The 23,024-nt window shown below is 46.6% G+C and overlaps 1 protein-coding gene across 15 annotated transcripts in view; it reads left to right on the top strand.

The window, feature by feature from the left end:
- Dtnb (dystrobrevin beta) overlaps positions 1 to 23,024 on the top strand; it is a 269,435-nt gene that overhangs the window by 4,581 nt on the left and 241,830 nt on the right. For 13 of the 15 annotated variants that reach the window (XR_012439625.1, XR_012439626.1, XM_074049317.1 and 10 more), the window contains exon 2: positions 569 to 625. Coding sequence is in view for 11 of the 15 variants with exons in the window: in XM_074049317.1 (XP_073905418.1) it covers positions 569 to 625 (57 nt within the window). In the remaining 4 variants the exon portion in view is untranslated. Of the gene's footprint in view, positions 1 to 568; positions 626 to 690; positions 1,909 to 23,024 lie in introns of those variants that run through there. The other 2 variants (XM_074049321.1, XM_074049322.1) reach the window with 2 other exon arrangements.

The following is a 23,024-nucleotide window of genomic DNA, read 5'->3' as shown; positions in this document are numbered from 1 at the left end:
AAAGGTAATGGTGAGACCATCTCCAAAACAAAATAAAGGACTGGAGTTGCAGCTCAAGCAGCAGAATGCCTGCCACGCAAGCACGAGAAGCCAAGTTTACACCATCAAAAAAAAAAAAAGGACTGAGGGCAGCCCCTAGGAGCCAGAGAGGCACTGGGCTCTCCCAGAGCTCTAGCAGGAAGCAGCCTTGTACACACCTTGATCGTAGTTCTGTAAAATACATTGGGAGCCAGGTACCAGCAGCTCACACCTGTAATACTAGCCACTTGGAAAGCCAAGACCAAGAGGATCGAGGTTTGAAGCCAGCCCTGGGCAAATAGTTCCTGCAACCCTATCTCAAAAAAGGACTGGTGGTGTGACCCAAGTGGTAGAGCGCCTGCCTAGCAAGCATGAAGCCCTAAGTTCAAACTCTAGTACTGCTAGACAGACAGACACACACACACACACACACACACACACACACACACACACACACACACTTTGGACTCCTGACCTCTAGAACTGCAAAAGAATAACCTTGTTATTTTTAGCCATAACTAGTGACTTGTGTTTTCATCCTGACCCACAGGAAGAAAGGTGTGAGTCTTCATCCTGGTGCTGTTGCTTCTATCCGGTTGCTAAGCAGGTAGGTCCCTATTTGGAAAGTCAGAAAGAACGCCGGGGTTGTCCAGAGAAGGTCATGTAACTGACACATGTGAGTGAATGAACACACAAGGAATCCAGTCATCAAGCACTGATCACCTCCACACACTGTATTGCTACTAAGAGCCAAAGATAAGCGCATTCACCGAGGCAAGTCAGATGTACCAACTGCCTATTGAACAATCTATAAAATTCCAAAGTAGGAGGATCAAACATGCCACAGGAACGTAGGCAGGGCTTAATTGTAACTAGCAGGTGCGCGGTGGCTCCATGTTGGACCTATCTGGGCTTTGGAAGAGGTAAGGGAACTTCACGAAGGAGAGGGGCTACACATTTCAGGCAGAGGAGACAGAACAGGATGACGTCTTGCTTAGTAGCCTGCAGTGCTGCAACCACCATTAGTCTCCTTCCTTCCCCTACAGGGTCTCTGCCCCTTTGTGGCTCCGTTAAAAAATAACACCAAACTTCACAGAGAAAGGTGGGTGGGAGCCAAGCACCAGGAACTGTGGGAAGCAGAAATTACTAATGCATGATAAAGGATCGTTACTCTGCACATGGAATTCCCAGCTCCAGATGAACTGCCAGCTGAACCAGCCTGCATCTGGTTTGGAATTACTCCAAACTCACCATCTAAGCCTTATTTCCTGTTAATAAGCAACCAGATGAACTGATCTCCTCTTACACTTCTGTGGAAACCATGGCACAACTGTCACAAAGTACATTTTTTAAGTTACAAGTACAAGAAATTTTACAGGGGAAAAAAAAAGGAATTTGCCAGGCATGATATCCAGCACTGTGGAGAATAAAGGACAAGAATTGCAAGTTCGAGGTTAGCCTGGGCAGCATAGCAAAACCCTGTCTATGTACATTGCATTCCATCCTTTCTGGCTGTTGTCAATGCACATTTCACAAGACTGAAAGTGCAATGGGTGCAAACACATTTCTGTAACTGCTTTCTTAAGAGTCATAGTGGACAGGCTTTGAACTAAGCCTTTCTTCTAGAACCACCGCACTGCCTGGCTTCCCAGCTGAGAAGGAACCAACCTCCCCTCTGAATCCCCCTGCAGCAGGAGTTCTTACAGCCGCAAGTTCATGTGAACTGAGGGCAGCAATTAGTCCTTACAGGCCAGAAGAAGAGGTCACTGAAGAGCAGACAAAGAAAAGGAAGGACTAAGACGACATACAAATAGATCTCTGAGCAAAACTGGGGCTCTGCTGGTGAAGGAAGAAATGGGCGGTAGACACCCAAACAGAGTCTGTCACAAGGTGAGAGGTCAGAGTCAGAAAGTTTCATGTCCATTGTGGGTGCCTAGTGTGGGTGGCCCTGGGCTTGCACGTGTAGCCTAGATACAAGGGAGCAGAGGCCTGTTCCTTATGGAGGTAACCTGGAGGGGTCCTCCTGCCTGCCAGGAGATTCCTACCTTTCTTGGGGTCCCCAGAGACAAGCAAATGAGTTACTGAGATTCCCAGGAGGAGGGGTTGTCTCCTCCCCTCCCTCCATGATTACCCAGGTCCCAGTCCCAGTACTTCTGGAGGCCTGGGTCTGTAGGTTGCTCTTGGGAGTAAGAGGGAGCCTCTGTGTCTTCATAATAAGGACAGTTAGTTGGCTGTCAACAACAGGAAGCAATCCGAAACCAAGACAGATCACACTGCCTGGTCAACCAGTCTGCATTCTTGTCATTTTTAATGGTTAAGTGGCCATTTCTAGTGGCAATGTGTCAGCTCATTTCACAATGACTTGGGTCATTTCCAGCTTTCCATGTTTACTGATCGCATCACAATCAACTATGTAGCACTGAAGTTTTCCTTCTCAGATAAGATCAAAAGGTGCCCTGAGTTTGAGCTCTCCTTACCTTGTTTGCCAGGTTCCTCTCCAGCTGAAGTGTCACCAGGGCATCTGTTTTCCCAAAGCCCTACCTACTGTGGATTTTATTTTTATTTACTTTGGTTTGTATAATGGCTCATTGGAATTATTTAACTGGTGTTTTAAAAATTGCTAGTAAAGTCCTATGAGAATGACGTTGGATAATACATAAGGAGAGCTGAGAGCTGGCATACATGACAGTAAACTGTCATCATTGTCACTAGGTTGAAACTTAGATATTAGTCTTATATTTTATTTTTTCTTATGTAGCTTGCTGTTTGAGTTTTTTGTTGTTACTGTCCTTGGTCAGGCATTTGTTTTGTTTTGTTTTTTCAGCACTAGTGTTTGAACTCAGGCCTACACCTTCAGCCATTCCATCAGCACTTTTTCATTATGGGGTTTTTCAAGATAGGGTCTCATGAACTATTTGCTCAGGCTGACTTTGAACCTCGATCCTCCTGAGCTCTGCTCCCTGAGTAGCTAGGATTACAGGCGTGAGCCACCAGTGCCGGTGGTCATTTTTGTTTTGCCATAAGGAGGGGTTAAACCCAGAGCCTCACACCACTCGCACTACACCCCCACCCAGGTTTTTCCTTCTATCTGCCTGGTAGCCCCTTCTCAGTCTGGGCTGCTGCCCCTGGGCTCAGTCCTCAGCCCCATTCTCCCCTGCCTAACACTGTCATGGTGTCACTTGTCCGGTGCACACGGGAAGCTCTCAAATTCGCACCTCCAGTGTGGATCTCTCTCCTGCCTATTGGACATCTCCGTTGGGGGCAGCACCTCACACATAACCTGTCCAAAATGAACCGCTCCCCTAAAACTGGCCCCTCCATTGCCTTTCCCATCTCAGAGAATGCCACCCCCATCCTTCCAGGCCCTCAGCCAAGTACCATCCTCTCTCTCGCACTGCACATCCAGCCTCCACACCTTCTGTACTGTCTTCCACACTCTCACCCCCTGCATCCTCATCACGAGGCCCAAGACACCATCGGCCCACAAAGCCGAGCACGTGGACTTATCTTGGGGATTTCAGTTTGGGCCTTGGCTCTCCTGAGCAGGAGAAGTGTGCTACAGCCCAGCTCGTGGTGAGGAGGAACAGTGTGCAGTGTGGACCAGGACGGGTCTAGTGGAGAGCGAAGACCATCTCCAGCTCAGCTCCCTTGCTCCTCATCCCTACAGTCACCAGCAAGAGGAGTAGATTAGCCAGCAACTTCAGTGTGACCTCGTCAGCAATGACCCTATGTCCCAATAAGATCCATAATTCAATCAATGACACTTACCTTTAGAATATCAATTAGAACCTAAAGTTTTTTTTTTCCACTTCTTTCCAATTTGGATGTCTTTTCTTTCATTTTCTTGTCTAATGATGCTGGCTAGAACCTCCAGAGACAATGTGGAATAGAAGTGGTGAAATAATCATAAAAATAAAATAAATGCAAGAGATAAAAAGAATAATGGAGCTTCAATTTAAAAAATGTCTTAGAAGCCAGGTGCTGTGATACACGCCTATAATCTCAGCACCCAGGAGGCTTGAGGCAGGAGGATCATGAGTTTGGTGCCAGCCTGGGCTACACAGTAAGACCTTACCTCAAACAAACAAACAAACAAACAACCCCCCCAAAAAATAAAAAGAAGAGGTGCTCAGATTGCTTTTCCTTACTCTTTTTTTTCTTTTAGTTGTCCATACCTACGCTGACCTTTATCACAGGGACAACAGGGCCAAAGCCTCACCCCACTGTCCATCACCCAGATGACAGCACTGTGCTTAGGAGCAAGGAGGCAGCCGTGGTAGCCCCTGGCACTTTCAGACTGGAATGTGAAATTTGCCTTTTTCATTTCAGTGCATTGCTGTTTTATGGATAAGCTAACGTCTTTTTGTTTAGCTAATCCTCTTGAGTTTCCAGGACCTTCTAAGAACATGGGCGGTATTAACTCAGGGATGGAGTGTTTATGTCCAAAACTAAAGGCTGGAAAGGGCAAGCATGGCACGAGCTGTGCCTCTTATTGTTTCCCTGCAAAAAAACTCCTTTTCTTCATGTTTTCCCAACTCCTTCCCCTCTCCAACAAACCCCTTGGATTTCTCCTCCATCAGGGCATCTGGCACTGCCTCCCATGGCCCTCCTTCCCCCAGGGGAAGATGACCTTGCTCTCTCTGAATTCGTGGTAAGAAAACCCAGTTCAAGCTAACACTTGTCTAGCTGCATTTCCTCACTCAGCCTCACCACATGCATTCACCACGTGCCGTGCAGCAACCTGGGAGCAGCTGCCCCGCCATCCCCTCCCAGGGACTCTATGGGCCGTCATCACACCTGTCCCTGCACAGGCAGAGGCTGGGATCTGCTGCTCGGGGCACAACACAGAACAGCACACAAGTGGCCTAAGACATAGTTCACCGGAAGTTGTCTGTGAGCTAGGCTGCATTTTGGCTACTGGTACCCCATCCCTACCAGGCTGTGGGCATCTGCGGCCACCTTTCCTCCCTCGGATCCAGACTCAGCCTGTCACAGCTGCCCCAACCCGGAGCTCAGGCCCTGGCTGCTGTGAGCAGGGCCCCAGCTGCTGTGCCAGCCTGCAGAGGGTTATGGGGGGATTTTTTTGACCTTTCAAAGTTAGTGAGCACTGTGCGGTCAGCAGGTCGTGACTGTAGCCTTCAAAACAGAGCGTGATTTCTCATCTTGTATTTTTCATTTGTTTGTTTGTTGCATTTTGTTTTTTGGAGACAAGATCTTCCTATGTTGCCCAGGCTGGCCTTGAAGTCTGGGGCTCAAGTGATCCTCCCGCCTCGGCCTCCTGAATAGCTCTAACTACAGAATCAGGCCACTGGCCTGGCTTAACAGCTTGTAACTCAGAGAAGCGAAGGGACCATAGAAAGTTACCTTTTAATAACCGTGACACATCTCTAAAAAAGTGTAATGATCAAAAATTATCTGTTACAACTCTCACGTTTCATTTTTTGCATTGTTTTGTTTTTCATATTTCTAGTTATTTTCTACACTCAAGATATGACATTGTTTAATAATACATTATAAATATTTCCATAAGTTTCCATACTGTCTTTTCCCCCCACACAACTCAAGTTGGGTTTATTTATTTATTTTTAACTAAGAGCAGCTTAGTATTCCATTTTAGGGACATACTATAATTTACTTCAATCCCTGATTTAGTTTCTAACTTACAAAAATACTGTCATCTGTACCATCACCCCCTCATCCCCAACATGAGTACCACCCCTTATCTCCCCACCCTGTCTGTGTGACTCCCACATTCCCAGCTCCTTTCACCAGCCTTGCCCAGGGACTTTCAGCAAGACTTTCAGGCCAGAGGCTCTTCCACACGCTGTAGCGGGACTCTCTCAGTGCATTCCACCCAAGTCTCATGACACAGGGCTTCAGCTGGGATCCATCAACTCTCCTAAATCTTCACTGGACCTAACTGTGGGCTCACTGTGGGGGATTGGTCACAGCCCTTGCATTGCAGCCATCTGGCTTCCAGAGGACTCCCATGTGACACTGAAGTGATGCCCACCAATCCGCATCCACTCCTGCCTTCCATGCATGCCCTTCCCTGAGGCACACTGCCCCACAGCGCCACGCTGCTGGGTTACTCTGGGTACACCACCACTCCACCTCCCAAGTTCATCTTAGCTCCCACCTCCTCTCAGCTGTGCCCATCCTGCCAGGGAAGGAACTGCTCTCCAGTCAGCACGCAAGACAGACCAGCCTAGAGCCACAGCGGGCACCATGTTGGGAGATGCTGAATCTTCTTCCAGTCCCTGCTCCCTCAGCCTCTCTAAAAAATAGCCTCAGTGTCTCACCCTTCATGTTTGGGGTCCTTCACGGTTCACCTCCCAAATCACATCTTCCCAGATCTCCACTGTGCTCTTGTCTGGGCTTCCGTCTGTGGTGTCATGACATCTCTAACTTAAGAAGTCCAGGCTGCGTTACCCAGAGGCCTCTTGTTCTCAGTCACATGTTCTTTACCACTGGTCAGCCATGAGCATGAGGCTCACCGTGTAGTTAGGCTACACGGTGATATGCTAATGGTGCTTTGTTATTCTGCTGCAAGGTATTTAATTATCACAATCAGTAAGCTCTAGTTAGAGTGATGCATTGCTGATGACTCAAACAGGCATTTATACATTGCATCTGACCTCTGATTCATAAAACAATAAAACTGGAACTTTTTAATTGATTGTGCAGACCTGCAATGGGCTTGTTTCATTACTAGAAGCCAAAGGGATGGTGTTTTTGCCTTTTTCTTTTTCTGGGTAGCTTAAACCTACCTGGGAAGGTGCCAGAGAGCCAAGGGGCTCCAGGCTCCCGAAGTCTGAAAGAGGGTGGAAGGCAAGGAAGGAAGCTGCTTACTGATAGTGTGCTGTGGGCCTGATCCCGGGCTGAGCACTTCCACTTGCATCCCATGCAGACCTTGGCAATCAGTGTGGAAAGATGGGAGCTAAGATGTGGCAGAAGACAGATTGTAGCAGAAGGCTGGTGACTCTGAAGCCTGTGCTTTGTGACACATACATGCCCAAGAGGGAAGGTGATGCAAGGCACATTAAAACTTGGCTTTATGTCGGGCCCCACTGGCTCACACCTGTAATCCTAGCTACTTGTGAGATTTAGATTGGGAGGATTGTGGTTCAAGGCCAGCCCAGGAAAATAGTTTGCAAGACCCCATCTCCAAAATAATCAGAGCAAAATGAACTGGAGGTGTGACTTCAGCAGTAGAGCACCTGCTTTACAAGCTTGAAGCCCTGAGTTCAAATCCCAGTCCCACCCCAAACAAAAACAATAACAGGGCCAGCTCAGTTCTTGTCTAGGCCCAAACAACAGCTGTGACGTTCAGCGTCACAGGGCTATGGGTGGTGTTTGTCCACAGGAACGGTATTTCTGATGCCTGGTGTGACTCTTTTCTTTCCCCAAATTGAAATGGCCCAGTTCCCTTCTAGGGTCTGGGTTCAAATCCTAAAAGTCCTACCAGATCTCCAGCCTAGGGCTCCACAGATGGGTGTGCAGGACTGCCAGAACATCAGCTCTTCTCAGGTGGGAGTGCTGGTGCCTGGCTCTGTATGAATCCAGCATTCACAGGGCCAGCACCACCCATTCGGATCAAAGTTATATTGCTCTGTCTTTATTCATTGATGTATATCATTTAAAAAGTATATTACAGGAAAATTTCACTTTTGGAGATATATAGATATATATCTATAGATATATATGAATTTTAAAATGGACTGAAAGCCGGGCACCAGTGGTTCACGCCTGTAATCCTTGCTCCTTGGGATGCTGTGATTGGGAGAATTGTGATTTGAGGCCAGCCCAGGTGGATAGTTTCCTAGCCCCCATTTCCAAAATCAGAGAAAAATGGACCGGAGGTATGACTCAAGCTGTAGAGGGCCTGCTTTGCAAGTGTGAAGCCCTGAGTACAAACCCAATCCAACTAAAAGAAAAACGGGCTGAAGAGGTATTCATACATCAGTGGTCATAGCAGTATTATTCACAATATCCAAAAAGTGGAAGCAACCCTAGCGCCCATTCACTGAAGAATGGATAAACGTCATGTGGTATATCCATACAATGGAATATCACTCAGCCTTGAAAAGGAATGAAATCCTGTCTTTTACTACAACTTGGATGAAACTTGAAGACATGCTAAGTGATATAGGCCAGTCATAGACTATGTGATGTCACTTATATGAGCTACTTGGAGTCTAGACTTTTGCAGAGTTAGAAGGTAGAACAGTGGTTTTTAGGGGCTGGGGAGTATGATTATTTAAGGAGTGCATGGTTTCAGCTAGAGTTCTGCAGATGGTTGCACAACAAATGAATATACTTAATGCCAAGAACTGTACACACAAAAATGGTAAATTTTATGTCCACATTTTACCACAATTTTTAAAAATGAAACACAGTGGAAGCCCTGCTGTCTGGCTCTGCAACCAGGAGGTCCCTGAAAAGGCTGGCTCTCATTAGCATGGCCTTGAAAGCTCCTGAAATCCTTATATCTAGCTTCCCATTAGACTTGCCATGTCAGGCCCCTACCCGGGTAATCACTGTCACATGCTGCTTCTGTGTGGTACTACCAACATCGCTGGGGAAAAGCATCCACCAGCTGGCTGCTCTTTGGATCAGGCTCCCAGCTCAGTGGGGATCTCCATGTTGCTTAGAAATTCCATTTTTCCCAGCTCAAGTTGGGTCTGTAGCTTATTTTTTACTGTGACTCTTTTCAATTCTTTCTGCTTTCTTTGAGCACTCAGTATTTCACTGTCCCATCATGCCCACAGCAAACTCTCCCCCTTTCTGCTTTCTAACTCCATTACAGTCTTATCCATCTCGTCTCCATCTGTTCTTTTTGTTTCACTTGGAGTTGATGGCGGATAACAAGGACCTTTCTGGCTCTCTCTGTTTCCTGTTTCAACCCAATATCAATGATTTGATGTGTCAGGGTTCTGAATAACCTTTGCCTGAAAGAATTTTGGTAACTTATTCATTTTTGGCAGTACTGGAGGTTGAACTCAGGACTTGCTAGGCAGACACTCTATCTCTTGAGCCACTCTGCCAACCCTCTTTGCTCTGGTTAATTTTGAGATAGGGTCTCACTTTCTGTTTGGTCCGCCTGCACTGAAATGCTCCTCTTTGTGCTTTCCTGCATAGCTGGGATGACAGGTGCACACCACTGCACCCAGCTGTTGGTTGAGATGGGTTCTTGTGAACTTTATGCCCAGGCTGGCACAGAATGTTAATCCTCTCAATCTCTGCCTCCCAAGTAGCTAGGATTACAGGCTTGAGTCACTGTGCTCATCCAAAAAACATTTTTTAACAGCATTGCTTTGGAGGCTCAAGTACCTGTCTTGCAATAAAGCAGACTCACAAAAGCCTCTGCCCCCTCTTCTGCATGCACTGATACTAATATTGTCCTTTTAGCCACCAAATTCTTATCTGCAAACATGTTCAAAGGTGTTCACCCAAAACATTGTACACTTTGACATTACTGACCCATTCAGATCGCTCTCTCAATTCTCTTGTCCTTACCACCAAACTTCATGAGAAAGTTATCAGAGTGTGTCCCTACTTTGTGACTGAGTTCTCACTCCCTGTAACCTGGTTCCTGCCCCCTCTAAGCTCTCTTGAAGATACCCTCACCCTAGTTGCCTTACAGCTGCCATCCCTGCACTGCTCAAGCTGCCTTACCAGCTGCCATCCCTGAACTGTCCAAGCTGTCTTACCTGCTTCCATCCCTGCACTGTCCAAGCTTTCAGGGCACTGTGGTCCCTCTGACCATATTGGTGTGGTTTCCCCCCCCCACCCCCTGGTCCACCATGTTCTCCACTATTTGCTTCTCTTTCCTCTACCTTCACATCATTCTGCCTCTCCCACTGCAGCCTTCTCAGTGGCTAGCTGTCAAGTCTAACTCTGCTTGCTCCTTCAAGCACTTGTTGGACATAACCACATGTACTGAATGCACCACATCCCATGTCCATCCTTCCTGGGTCTCCTGTCCCCATCCTCAGCATCACCAGTGCTCTGTTTCCTCAGCTTTAAGCCCTGGACAAGTCAGTCATTGAATCCTCCTGCTTCATCCCTCACACTCCTCATCCTGTTCACTCAGCTGCTGAAACCCCAGCCCCATCAGGCCCTCATCACTTCTCCCTTGTCTTGCTTCCTTGCTTCGTGCCTTCCCTACTTTGGTTTGGTCCCCAGGCATCTGTTGCTAAATCACGCCAGGCAGAGAATTTGAGGTGTGTCCCTTTGCAGCTCCAGGCTCTGTTGGAGATTGTTCCTAGGAAATCTGATGTGCTCACTGTGTGCTGTCCCTAGCCTAGCATGGCTGGATCACTTGCCCTGTCTGGGTGCACCAGGGGCTTCCCACCTTGGCTTTTTGGCTAACTCTACCACTCAGCCTGAAATGCCTTCCCCATCACCATCTCTGCCTGGCAAAGATCTGGTCCAGGTGAGCTCTCCAGCTGGATATGGTCTCCCCCCTTCCTCACTCTGGTTGCTGTTGGTTCTCTCTGTCCCTCGCACTCCACCTCCTCCTTCCTCCCACCCAGCTCACTGTGAGTTGCCAGCTCATTGTGACTGCATCCCCATCTCACTTTATGTCCTCTTCAGTGCCTTCCACAAGTAGGCACTCAGAAAGGGTGCAGGTTGGGGAGGAGAAGTGATCATCACTTCAGATGGGGGTGAGGTGATGCTTCTTCTCTGTTCCTCTCTGGTTTCTAGCCACAAAAACACCTTGGTCAGGTCAATTCTTGGCTACCCAGTTTCCTTGATTGCTTCAATCTCCCACCAGAACCATCTTGGGCAAAAGGTGGGCACCTCAGTGTTTCTGAATTGCCTTGCTTCTCTTCCTGGTGCCCGCTTTGTGAGATGGCCCTTCACAGCCTAGATTACCCTTGTCTAGTCCAGGGAGTTCTGGTCAGTCCCTCTTGGTCCCTGGTGGCCCCTGGAGAGGCTCATGCAGTGTCAGAGTCCTGCCTGCTTGGTGCCAAGCCACCCAGAACTGGCGAGGGGGCTTTCCTGTTCTCCTACAGGAACATCTGGCACATCTCTAGGGTAAAGGGACAGAGACATCACAGGTTGTAAAATTAACCCTATGATAAGGACAGCCTGAAAAAAGAGCCTTCAGGATTCAGAGGGCAGTGACTCACTCCTAACATCCTAACTACTTAGGAGGCTGACATCCAGAGGATCATGGTTTAAGGCCAGTCCAGGCAAATAGTTTGCATGACCTCATGTCAAAATAACCAGAGCAAAATGGGCTGGAGGTGTAGCTCAAGTAGTAGAGACATGCTCTGCAAGCAGGAAGCCCTGAGTTCAAACCTTAGTCTCACACACGAAACAGAGAGCCTTCAGGAAAAGAATGGGGAGAGAAAAATACAAGCCATAATCTCTCAGCTCCTTTATACAACTCTTTCCCTCCTTCTCTCTGTTGGTCTTCCTTTCTTTTCTTTCTTTTTCCTTTCCTCCCTCCTGTCCTTCCTTCCTTCCTTCCTTCCTTCCTTCCTTCCTTCCTTCCTTCCTTCCTTCCTTCCTCTTTCCTTCCTTCCTTCCTTTCCTCTCTTTCTGTCTCTTTCTGTGTGTCTCTTTGAGCTCTCTCTCTCTTTGTTTCTTTGTCTCTCTGTCTCTCTCTCTCTCTCACTTGCTCTGTCAGCACTGGAGTTTGAACTCAGGGCCTTGCACTTCATAAGCAAGCATTCTATCACTTGAACTAACCCCTCAGCCCTTTTTTGCTTTTAGGTTATTTTTTTAGATAGAATTTCACATTTTCGCCCAGTGCTGGCCTGGATGGCATCCTGCCTATGGACTCCAGCCTAGCTGGAACCACAGACACATGCCACCAAACCTGGCTTCTGTGTCGAGATGGGGTCTTGCTAACTTTTTTCTGGGGCAGTCCTTGGACTGCCATGCATGAGTAGCTAGCATTACAAGCATGAGCTACTGCTCAGTGTTGGGGATTGAGCCTTTGACTTTGCACATGCTAGGCAAGTGCTTCACCACTGAGCTGAATCTCTGGCTCCCTAGAACAATGTTCATATTTCTCCCAGCCTTTGTCCAATTATAGAGGCTATTTTTACATAGTTCTGGCAATACTCTAATAGTTTGCCTTTTTCATTAATTATGAAATCACAAACAGTTGCCCATGATTCTGCAACTTTCATAATATTCTCTGTAATGGCTACACAATATTGGGTATGCAATAATTTATTTATTTTTGTTAGACATTTAGATAGTTTCTGATTTTTTTTTTTTGAGGCAGTCATTCTGTGTAGCCCAAACTGGCCTCAAATTCATAAACTCTTCCTTAGCCTTCCAAGTGCATAAGCCACCACACCTGGCTCTTATTTCTGATTTTTTGGGGGGAGGGCATTAGAAGTGATGCATAGAGCTTTGATCTTATGTTTAATTATTTCCTTGGGAAGGGGACAAACATCTTTATGATTCTTGATTCTCATCTCCATATTGCTTTCTGCAAGGATTGTATTGCTATATAGCTAATAGGATATCAGTACTGCTGTGGTCCATTGTATTACTCATGTGTACTCATATTCAACAAATATTGTACACATTGGTTATTATGTGGGAGGCACTGCCATATTTATTTATGTATTAAAATCTCTTTCTGGAACCTTAGACTTTCAGAGTTGGAGAACATCTGCTTGTTTTACCAATGAAGTGAGACCCAAGAAATTGTGTACATTACTCATGGCTATATAGTTTGACAACAGCATACATATATGTATATAGTAAGCAAAGTCTCTGGACTTCGAGCCTTCTGCACTTTCTTCTATGCCCAGCTGGGGCAGTTGGGTGTTTATTTTCTGTTCAATACACAGCTGAGCAATGACAACTCATACTTGTCCTCCAGCCGAGCAGCTCCCTGAGAGTCTCTTTCATGCAGTACGTTTGGATAGTAGAGGAGGGAAAGCTCCAGATCTTAGCCTGGCACCAGTGGCTCACACCTGTCATCCTAGCTACATGGAAGGATTGAGGTTGGAGGCCAGCCTGGGCAAATAGTTCTAGAGACCCCATCTCCAAAATAATCAGAACAAAATGGACTGGAGGTGTGGCTCAAGTGGTAGAGCGCCTGCTTTGCAAGTACAAAGCCCTGAATTCAAACTTCAGCCCCACCGAAAAAAAAAAAGCTCTGGACCCCACAGCTAAGGCAAGCTCTGTGTTGAGTAGCAGAAGTCTCCCTAGAGCAGTTTTCTAAGGGAGGCTTTTTTGCTACTTCATGGAGTAGCTCCTGTGACTGTGGTGTGATAAACTCATAGAGCACTTCTTCCCCCAGGCTATTGCTCACACCCCTGCCTCCTCTCACCATCCAAGGGCTGCTGGCCCTCCTGCCTCATCTCCATGGGCCAACCTTATTTGTCCTTGAGAACAACTCTTGCAAGAAGGCATTTTCGATCTTCCTGGGTATTGGTTATTTATTGCTGCCTAACAAAACCTTCCTGAAACTTTTTACCTAAACTAACAACTTGTTTGTTTATTTATGTTGGCCACACTGGGGTTTGAACTCAGGAACTTGTGCTTGCTAGGCAAGGCATATCCACCACTTGAACCATAGCCCTTTTTGTTTTAGTTATTTTTCAGCTGGGATCTCACATTATTGTCTGGGGCCAGCCTCACATGTGATCCTCTTACCTATGTCTCCTGCATAGTTGGGATTACATGTGTGAACCACCATGCCAAACTTATTTGTTGAGATGGGGTCTTGCTCATTTTTTGCTAGGGCTGGCCTTAAACTTTGATCCTCCTGATCTCCACCTCCCAAGTAGCTGGAATTACAGATGTGAGCCAATGATTTATAATTTTCCTGTGATTCTGAGGATTTTTCCCAGGTAGTTTCTTTCCTGGTTTAGCTTGAAAACTCAGTGTAGGGCAAACTGGGCTGATGGTCCAATTTATCTATTTGCAATTGTTGCTAGGTGATCTCTGGACCCCTCGAGTCTTCTTAATGGGGTCAGACTGGCTTTCTTACATGGCAGTCTTAGGACAAGTTTCTAAGAAGGCAAGCCCCAATGTGCAAGTTGGGGCTTGTGTAACACGTGCCACTTGCAAACCACAGGGTCAAAATCACAGCTCATGAATCATTGGACCATCATGCTAACGCTCTGTGGCAGTTCTTGAATGGATCACATTCTTCTCACACGTCAAATATACCCCCTCCTCCCAGATCCCTGCAAGTCCCATGCCATCGTGGCCCCAGGGTCTAGTGATCTGTGTCAGGTCCAGGTGTGGCTGAGGTCATCAGGTACAATTCTTCAGATGGCTACTCTGGAACCAAGGACTGGCAACTGACAAGGAGGAGTGTTTGATGCATGGCACTTTTGAAAATCTGCAGTGAGCAAGACTCTGGTCACCAAGGCCCTGTGCTTTAGAGGGAAAGAATGTTCTTGCCCCAGGGCACTGGAGCTCCCTGCAAGTGACTCTTCCACCTGCTTTCTTTGGCGCTTGCTGTTGCCTTTGGTCTTTGCCTCCACCTTCTGTGATAGCTCCCCCTCCAACAGAACCTGGCCTGTGGCTGTAACCAGGCAGCATTCTCAACCTATGTTCTGCCCTTAGAGAATTGGGACTCAAAGACTTCACTGAACTGTGTCAAAACTCTCTGAAATCTTTGCCAACTCTTTATGCATCTCCTCTTGCCCCCACATCCCTCACCCCTCCCCCTCCCCCCAGTTGCCACAAAGTAATGTGTGGAGCACGCACGTCCCTGGTGTGTCAAAAAGAGACAGCAGGAAATTTCATCACACTATTCAGCCTGGCAATTCAGGAGATGCTCATTTCTGAAAATTTCCACTAAGTGCTAGATCACGACTTAACTGAAACCTCAGACAGCAGAACCACAGATGAGGAAGACTAGTGTATAAGGCCAACTGGACCAGAACCGCCACGTGGCCTCACTCACATGCCTGCAAGAGAAGCTGGCTAACGGCACGGCACCTCTCGCGCTCCTTAGGTGGATTGCCTTCCTTCCACAGGACACTGCACCTAGGCAGCAAGACTTCGTGCGCAAATGACGAGCCTGTCTTCTAGCACATGTGCCACTGCTTTAAGCGCCATGGCCAAGTCAGAGTTAGTATGGGAGGGGAACAGGTGTACCCAGAGGCATGACCCACTGGGGACCGTTACTGTCACAGTCTCCATGCCTCTGGACCCAATCAATCTTCTCTTCCATTGAGCCCTTTTACCCTTTGAACCTCAGCATCAATCTGTGTGACTCACTTGACATCTTTAAACGTTAAAGTTTCTGCTAAAAGAAGTTTAAAGTTAAGCAGAAAGGGCCATGGCTATTTTCAATCCTGCTTCCTCCTTCATAGCCGAACACAGTAGGTGCACAAGAAACCTTAGAGTCCAAGCAACACAGCACAGGGGACTGTGTGAGGGCCTCCTACTTGCTGTTTCTCCCCAAGTTCCTGCTCAGGTTCTGACTCTCCTTCGGTTGCTGAGGTCAAGAAGGATGCTGGGAGGTGGAGCCATGGTTCCAGGTGAGTTAGTCTACGTAGGGGTAAATTGTTGTCCATCCTGATCTCATATAACACCTGCTGCACAGCCAGGTGCAGCCCCTCTGAGCTCCCCACTACACACCAGGCCTGCCCCTCCTCCCCCAGCCGAGCTCCTTTTTCACGTTCTGACCACAAGCCCTGGGTTTGAGGAACTTGTATTTCTGGGGGGAACCAGAATGGAAGCATATGAAATAACTCCAAACTGCTGGCCAAGCAACATGCCAACAAATGTCCAAAACCAATAACCCGGATAGGCCTAAACGCGAAGGTGCTCCCACCCCGAAGTGATCAGGACCAAGTGGAGTTCACAGGGAGAATTGCCAAGTTTGAGTTGGATCTCAGTCAGGCTATGGACAGGCCTGGAGGGAGACACCAGAGGACGTGCTGGCTGGTGTTGGGTTCTGTGAAGGTGGAAAGCCAGATGGCCAGGGCAGGAAATGAACACTTCATGTGCAGAAGAGGAGCGGCTCATGGAGACAAAACAGAAAAGGAGGAGCTGGGTCAGGAAATAAACAAGGTGACAGATGTACCTGCAAATCCTCAGCAAACCAAAGCACCTGAACCTGAAATTGCCGCCCTGGATGAAGTTGGTTTCTAGAGATTTCCGTGCCCCGCAGGGAAGTAGTTTTGCATTCTGAAGTAGTGTGGTACAGGGTGGGATTTCTACCTCCCTTAGGGAGCCCATGGGGCACCAGGGAATGTGAGGGCTTAGGTTTCCCCAGTGCCATGAGATTTGCATGGCTGTGGTGGCCCCTTTAGTCCCAGCTGGGGACCTAAGTAGTCACCAGATAGATATTTTACTTTTTCTGCAATTCTGGCTCTGTGTTCCTTTATCCTTGCAAAAGATGGAAATACCTCAATGAGGAACAGGAGGAACTTTCTAGACAAACAGTGGTTCTCACCCATATTGGAAGCATCTTTAATATGACATGAAGTGAAGCCACAAAGACCCACCCCTTTGCCTGGGCACAGGCCTCAAAAGGAGTTTGACTAAAGACAGCGGTGAGCCGGGCCCTGGGAGAACCAGATGGGGACCAGGAAGAGGGCCGTGCTGTGTGCACTTGAGCTTTGCAATGCGAGACGGGCGCAGACGTGCTGGGGCATGGAGCAGAGGAGGCTGATCCGACCAGATGCGAGGAAATTCCTAACATGAGAGGCAAAGAAGGCAAACAAGACAGACGGACAGCTTAGCCCCAGCCACTAGGAAGCACTCCCCTGCCCCGGCCAGGGCCTTTCATGTGGGCCTGGAAGTGGAAGGAGAAGGTGCCTCTCTCCGCTCTTCCCCAGTGACAACGGGGACCAGGGAGCTTTGTTCTAAGGCTGTCCAAAGCTGTCTGGGAGCGTTGTGGGGTTCAGAACAGCTGAGCCCCCCTTCCTCTCTCAGCACCTGGTCAGGGGCTGTATGGCTGGTATGTAAGCACTGTACTCGCTAGCTAGCAGAACTGAACCACTGTGGCTTGTTCTCCAGTGCCCCCCACGGAGCTCCTCAAACCATGAACTTCAGCAGTGGAGGAGCTTGGCCTCCCCGCTCTCTCTGCACAGTGTGTCACTTGGGGTCACGGTAAACAAATTTGGTGCAGCGAGGGTAGGGGCCCAGGTGTAGGTATTTTTTTCCAAAACTTCTCAGGTTGTTGGCAAGCAGCTAGTTGAGAACAGCTGGAATCGGCCATCTGGAGCCTGTTTAGAAAGTTACATCAACACAGAAAGCGTTGGCCTTTGCAGGTGTCTGTCCAAACCACAGGAACAGACTTCAGGACACGGGCAAGACCCGTGAGACCCTCCATGGACACCCTGGCCTCTGGGTTGGCTTCTTGGAGTACTCCTTGGGGAGTGATTCTTGGATCTTTTGGGGATGCCCTGTAGCCTCTGCCTTTGTGAGCTCTGCACAGTACAGAGGAGTGGCTGCTGTTGCTTTTGTCACAGCACCCAGAAAACAGGACAAGTCTGGCTATCTATCCAGTCAAGCTTGACACCCAGGGATGGTTTTGTTGAAGAACACGACTGCTATTCACCAGGTAAGTTTTACAAAGTTTTGTCTATAAAGGTTTTGCCTGCAATATGTCACAGTCTGAGAATGAACAGGAGAGAAAGGGCCAATGCCACACTGTCCCTGTTTTTCTCCTCTTCCTGGTCATCCTGACCCTACCCAGAAGCCTCCAGTTAGTTTCTGTTCGTCTTCATTCCATGTTAGGACAAGACTGAGAGCTGTGATTCAGCCTCTGGTGTTAAGGATTTTCAAACTGTTATCTGCCGTGCACAACAGGGGTTCCAGCTTTTTTCTTCCAAATCTGCCTCTTTCAGCCACCCCTCACCACAGCTGGTGTTGTGAGATGTGGTGACTTCCTCTGCGTGCTGACTTTGCGCACCTCTGGCATGTCACACCTAAGCTCTCGCCCTTCCTGGGGGACAGACTTTAGATTTTGCTTGCCATCACAAAAAGAAAGAAGGCTCCTTCTGCTTATCACTTTATTTCCACACTACTGGGCCCTGGCCAGTCCTGCTGTGTTGTTTGCGAGTGGCAAGGCACAGAATGGCACACATGATGGTGTCAGCTTCCTGGCACTGATACAGGCGGGGGTTGTGATGTTTTGTTTCCACTATTCTCACCTGCATGTTACTGGGGCCTTTGACGGCTTGAGAGAAGGAGCCTGCAGGATGGGCGCTCTGGACCGAGGATTTCTGACTTGCAGGCATGATCTGCAGCTCATGCTGTTCCTTCCTTGCACTGTCACTACCCTCCTTGTGCCCACGCTGCCACTTGGCTGGCAGGTGTCTGCCTCCCACACAGAGTGCTAATATCCTTCCGCAGCTTTGTTCGCACTGTTGCCACCTCACCACCTGGCTGACGCGGAGTCACCCTTGACCTTGGAGATGCTACTGGGCCCCTCTCCCTCCAGACCTTTACAATTTTGGCAATTAAGACCCGGATGTTCCAGTTGCAGAATGAAAATCAAACAAGTTCTAGGAAAGATTGGATTCGATTTTTAATATTTTTTATTGCTTTACAAAAGGACATATTCAGTTAAGACAATTTTGAAAATACAAACAGAAAAGAAAATTAAAATAGTTCTCAATCCTACCACTCAGAGAGAATGTGTGCTGATACTTTGGTTTTTGTTTCTCCAGCCTTTTATTCAGGGAGCATAGCATACACAGATGCACACACACCCCCAGAAAACAAGTCAGGAACAATGACCACGATGGTCATAATTGGTCATAATTAACTGAAATGCTCCTTGTAGCCGACCACGTCCTCCCAGAGGGTCACTATTTCCTTGAAGTCCAGGCTTATTATTCTCTTGCTTTCTAAGAGTAATTTTTCTTTCTTTTTTTTTTTTTTCCTATTGGTGGGACTGGGGTTGGTGTGGTTTGAGTTTCTTGATTTGAGACTTTATAAATGGTGTATTATAACTGGTTATGTATGTCTCTTGCTTTTTTCACTAAAAATGTTGGATCAGTTTATCCCTGTTGCTTTATGCATGTGTCATTCTTTCATTTTCCTTCCTGGTTATTAAGTCTGTTATGGGGATATACACATTTAGTTATCATTCTTTTCTGGCTGGATATTTGGGCTGACCTATGCATTGCTATTACAGGTACTAAGAGCAGTGCCACGCCCCGGTGTGTGTGTCAAGAGCGTTATTGGGTTGTTAGATGTAAGGTATGCAGAACTTCAATCTCATGAGGCAATGCCAAATCCCAGCATCCCTCAGTAAGAGTTCCAAATTGAGTAACCTCCTCTCCAACATTTGGAATCATCAAACTTTAAAACTTACGCCATTCTGGTGGGTATACAGCACTGTACTGTTAATTTGTATTACTCTGAAATTAAGGATCTTTTTATATGCTTATTTGCCATATGTGTTTTTTATAAAATTTATAGTTTTGCCCCTTTTTTCTAATTGGGTTTGTCTCTCACACATATTTTAAATCAAGATTAGAGTTGTAGGGCTGGCAGAGTGGCTCAAGTGTAGAGCGCCTGCCTTAGCGAGTGTGAGGCCCAGAGTTCAAACCCCAGTCCTGCCAAAAATAAATAAATAAAATTAGGGTTGTGCTGCATACACCATTTTACATGACACAAAACATTCTTTAAAATTATTATTATTATATTTATGGGGTACTGTGCAATGATTCAACACTTGTATACAGAGCATAGTGCTCAAATCAGGGTCGTTAACACTTCCATCTCCTTAAAACATTTAAAATCCTTAAAAGCCCCTCCCCTTCTCTTTGGTTTAGTTATTTTTCCCATAGAATCTCACACCACTACCTGGGGCTGGCCTTGGATCATGATCCTCCTACCTATGCCGTCTGTGTAGCTTGGGTTACAGGCAGGAACCACCACACCATTTATGGTTGAGATGGGGTCTTTCTAACTGCCACCCCCACGATGGGCTGACTTTCAACTTCGATCCTCTAGATCTCTACCTACCAAGTTGCTGGGATTATAGGTAGGAGTCACTGTGCCCAGCTGGGTCAACTTTTTAAAACTCCACGAGAAAGAACGTGCAGCATTTGTCTTTCTCTGTCTGACTTACTTCACTTAACGTAATGTCCATTGTTCCATTGGTTGTGCTGCAAGTGACAGGATATCATTCTTTTTATAGCCAAATCACATTGCATTGAGCATAGACACTACTTTCTTTTTATTCTGAAGCAACATGGAGCAGGCGTCTCTTTGGTACGCTGATACCATTTCCTTTGACTGTCCACCCAGAAGTGGGCCAGACATAAAACGTTCTTTCTCAGTGTGATTTCAAGGACGGGGCATCCTTTAATCTCATGGGTGTCTTAGTAGTTAACCAAAGCCCTGCAACTTTTTTGTCACCTTTGTTTTTTAAAAGTAACTCTGTTAAGATACTATAATGCATAATTAAATTATACACCACTGCATGGTTTCATAAAAGAAATTCTAAGAATTGGAGCTTGTGGGTCAAAGATTATTAACATTTTTTAACAGAAAAATTTACATTAGCCTTTAAAAATAGTTTTATTATATTTTTGAATTAGTGCACATTAGTAATACCAGGGAGATTCATTTAGACAATTCCACACATTTGTAATGTATCTTGAGCAAGTTCACGCCCCCACTGTACTCCCATTCCCCTCTCTCCCTCCCATCTCCAGAGTATCAACGGTCCTAAAAAATGTGTTATATATTTTCAAATCACCCTTCAGAAAGATTGTACAACACAGCTCAGTGATGCATGCCTGTAATCCCAGGTACTTGAGACTGAGGCAGGAGGATTGCAAGTTCAAGGGCAGCCTGGACAAGTTAGCAAGGCTGTCCTGCAAAATAAAATAGAGAGGGGCTGACTCAGAGGTAGAGTGCTTACCTGTTGTGTGGGAGGTCTTGGGCTCAACCCCGATTATTACGAAAACATTCTATGATTATCAATTTCTTCAGAAAAACGTATTTTTAACACTAGATACTAAATTTTAGAAACTTACCAGTCATGGTGGTTCACGCCTATAGTGCTAGCTGCCTGGCAGGCAGAGATTGGGAGAACTTGCCCAAGGCCAGCCTGTACAAAAAGTCTGAGAGACCCCATCTCAACCAATGAAAACTGGGTGTGGTGGTGCATACATGTCATCCCAGCTACGTGAGGAGCATGCATAGGAGGATCGGGGTCCAGCCTGGTCTGGTAAGATCCTATCCCAAAAATAACTAAATCAAAAAGGGTCGGGGGTACAGCACAAGTGGTAGAGGGCCTGCCTGAGAAGAGCAAGGGCCTGGTTTCACACCCCACCGCTGACTGGAGGAGTGGCTCTAGAGCACCTGCTTTGCAGGCTTCATTCCTCTGTGCATTCAGGTGCAGGGTTTTAATCTTCCCGTCCTGTGAATTTAATTTTATTTCTGGATGTATGTAACATTAGCATGCTTCTGAAGTCCACACTGGACCAAAGCATATCCTCAGAATTGTCCCTTCTCCTGTCCCCTCCATCCTGGCCTCTCACCCAATTCCTTGTGATAATCTGGTTTTTGGCTTCCTGTTCATTGGTGACTTTTACTAAAATAATCAAGTCCTTGCATTTTCTTATTTCTTGCCTTGATTGTACACAAGGCAGCATACTATGCATTTGCTTCTGGTCTTTTTTTGTGGTACTGGGGCTTGACCTCAGGACCTTCACCTTGAACCCACTCCACCAGCCCTATTTTTTTTTTTTTTTTTGTGAAGATTTTTTTGAGATAGGGTCCCATGAACTATCTGCCAGGCTGGCTTCAAATCTCGATCCTCCTGATCTCTGCCTCCTGAGTAGCTGGGGTTACAGGCGTGAGTCACTGGCACTGGGCTGTACTTTGTTTTATAACTGAATACATCCTGGAAATGCCCACATACCAGTGAGTAAAAATTGTTTCTTTTCATTGCTCCCTAGTATTCCACAGTGTGTGTCATTGTTTATTCAGTCATACTTCTATATTTGTGCAGTTAGGTAGTTTCTAATGTTTTGTGAATCCAAACAATGGGACAGTGAGGAAACTTCCATATGTAAGAGTGCATAGGTAATTTTGGAGCGATCTTTGAGGTGAATTTCTAGAAGTGACAGTGCCAGATTGAAAGGTAATGTACAAATTCTTCATTAGAGCAAACGCTTCTTTCTATGGTGATACTGTTCTTCATTTCCTTGCTGGCAGAGTGGCTCAAGTGGTAGAGCACCTGTCTAGCAAGTGTGAGGCTCTGAGTTCAAACCTTAGTACCATCAAAAAAAAAAAAAAAAAGATAAAACTCATTTCCTTCAGCAAAATGTGTTTCCCCATAACCTCACCGTTTGGACCATGGATGTGTGGTTGCCTCAACACTGTTTATTGCAAGGCCCATGTTTAATTTAATTTAATTTTAATTTTTTGAGACAAGGTCTCACTGTGTAGCCTGGGCTGAGATTGTAGGCGTATATTACCATGCTCATCATTGACTACAGTTTGGGTGTTTATCACCTACTGGATTTTTACCTGTTTTGGGTTGATTTCTGGAATTGATCATTTGTGTGCTAGAACCACGCCATTTCATTAGAGCAGTTCTGTCATTCTTTCACTCTGGCTAGGGCTAGTCTCCTCTCACACCCTCCCTCCTTTCCTGTGTTTTATTAGCTATTTGCAAGTGTTTATTGTTCCCTGTGAGCTGTGGTATCAACTTGCTTAGCTACAGAAAAAAAAACTTTATATTTTTTGGGGAATCATATTAAATTTATAAATGAACATACAGAGAGCTGTCATTTAGTGACATTGAGACATCTGAATCAAAACAAAGTTTACATGTGTGTCTTTTGGGAGTGTTTTAGGTTAATAGTTTTCTTTAAAAACAAAGTTTTATGAGCTATAATTCACATACCTTATAATTCACCATTTACAGTGTACGACTCAATGGTTTTAGTACATTTGCAGAATTGTACCACCACCACCATCAACTTTAAAACGCCCTAATCACCCCCAGATGCCCTACACCATCAGCACTCATGCTCTTTACCCCCAACCCCTCCCTTCCCAGTCCCCGGCAGCCACTAACCTGC

Source organism: Castor canadensis, chromosome 12 (assembly GCF_047511655.1).
Source record: "Castor canadensis chromosome 12, mCasCan1.hap1v2, whole genome shotgun sequence".
NCBI classification, from domain to species: domain Eukaryota; kingdom Metazoa; phylum Chordata; class Mammalia; order Rodentia; family Castoridae; genus Castor; species Castor canadensis.
This window is presented reverse-complemented; position numbering and strand designations above follow the sequence as displayed.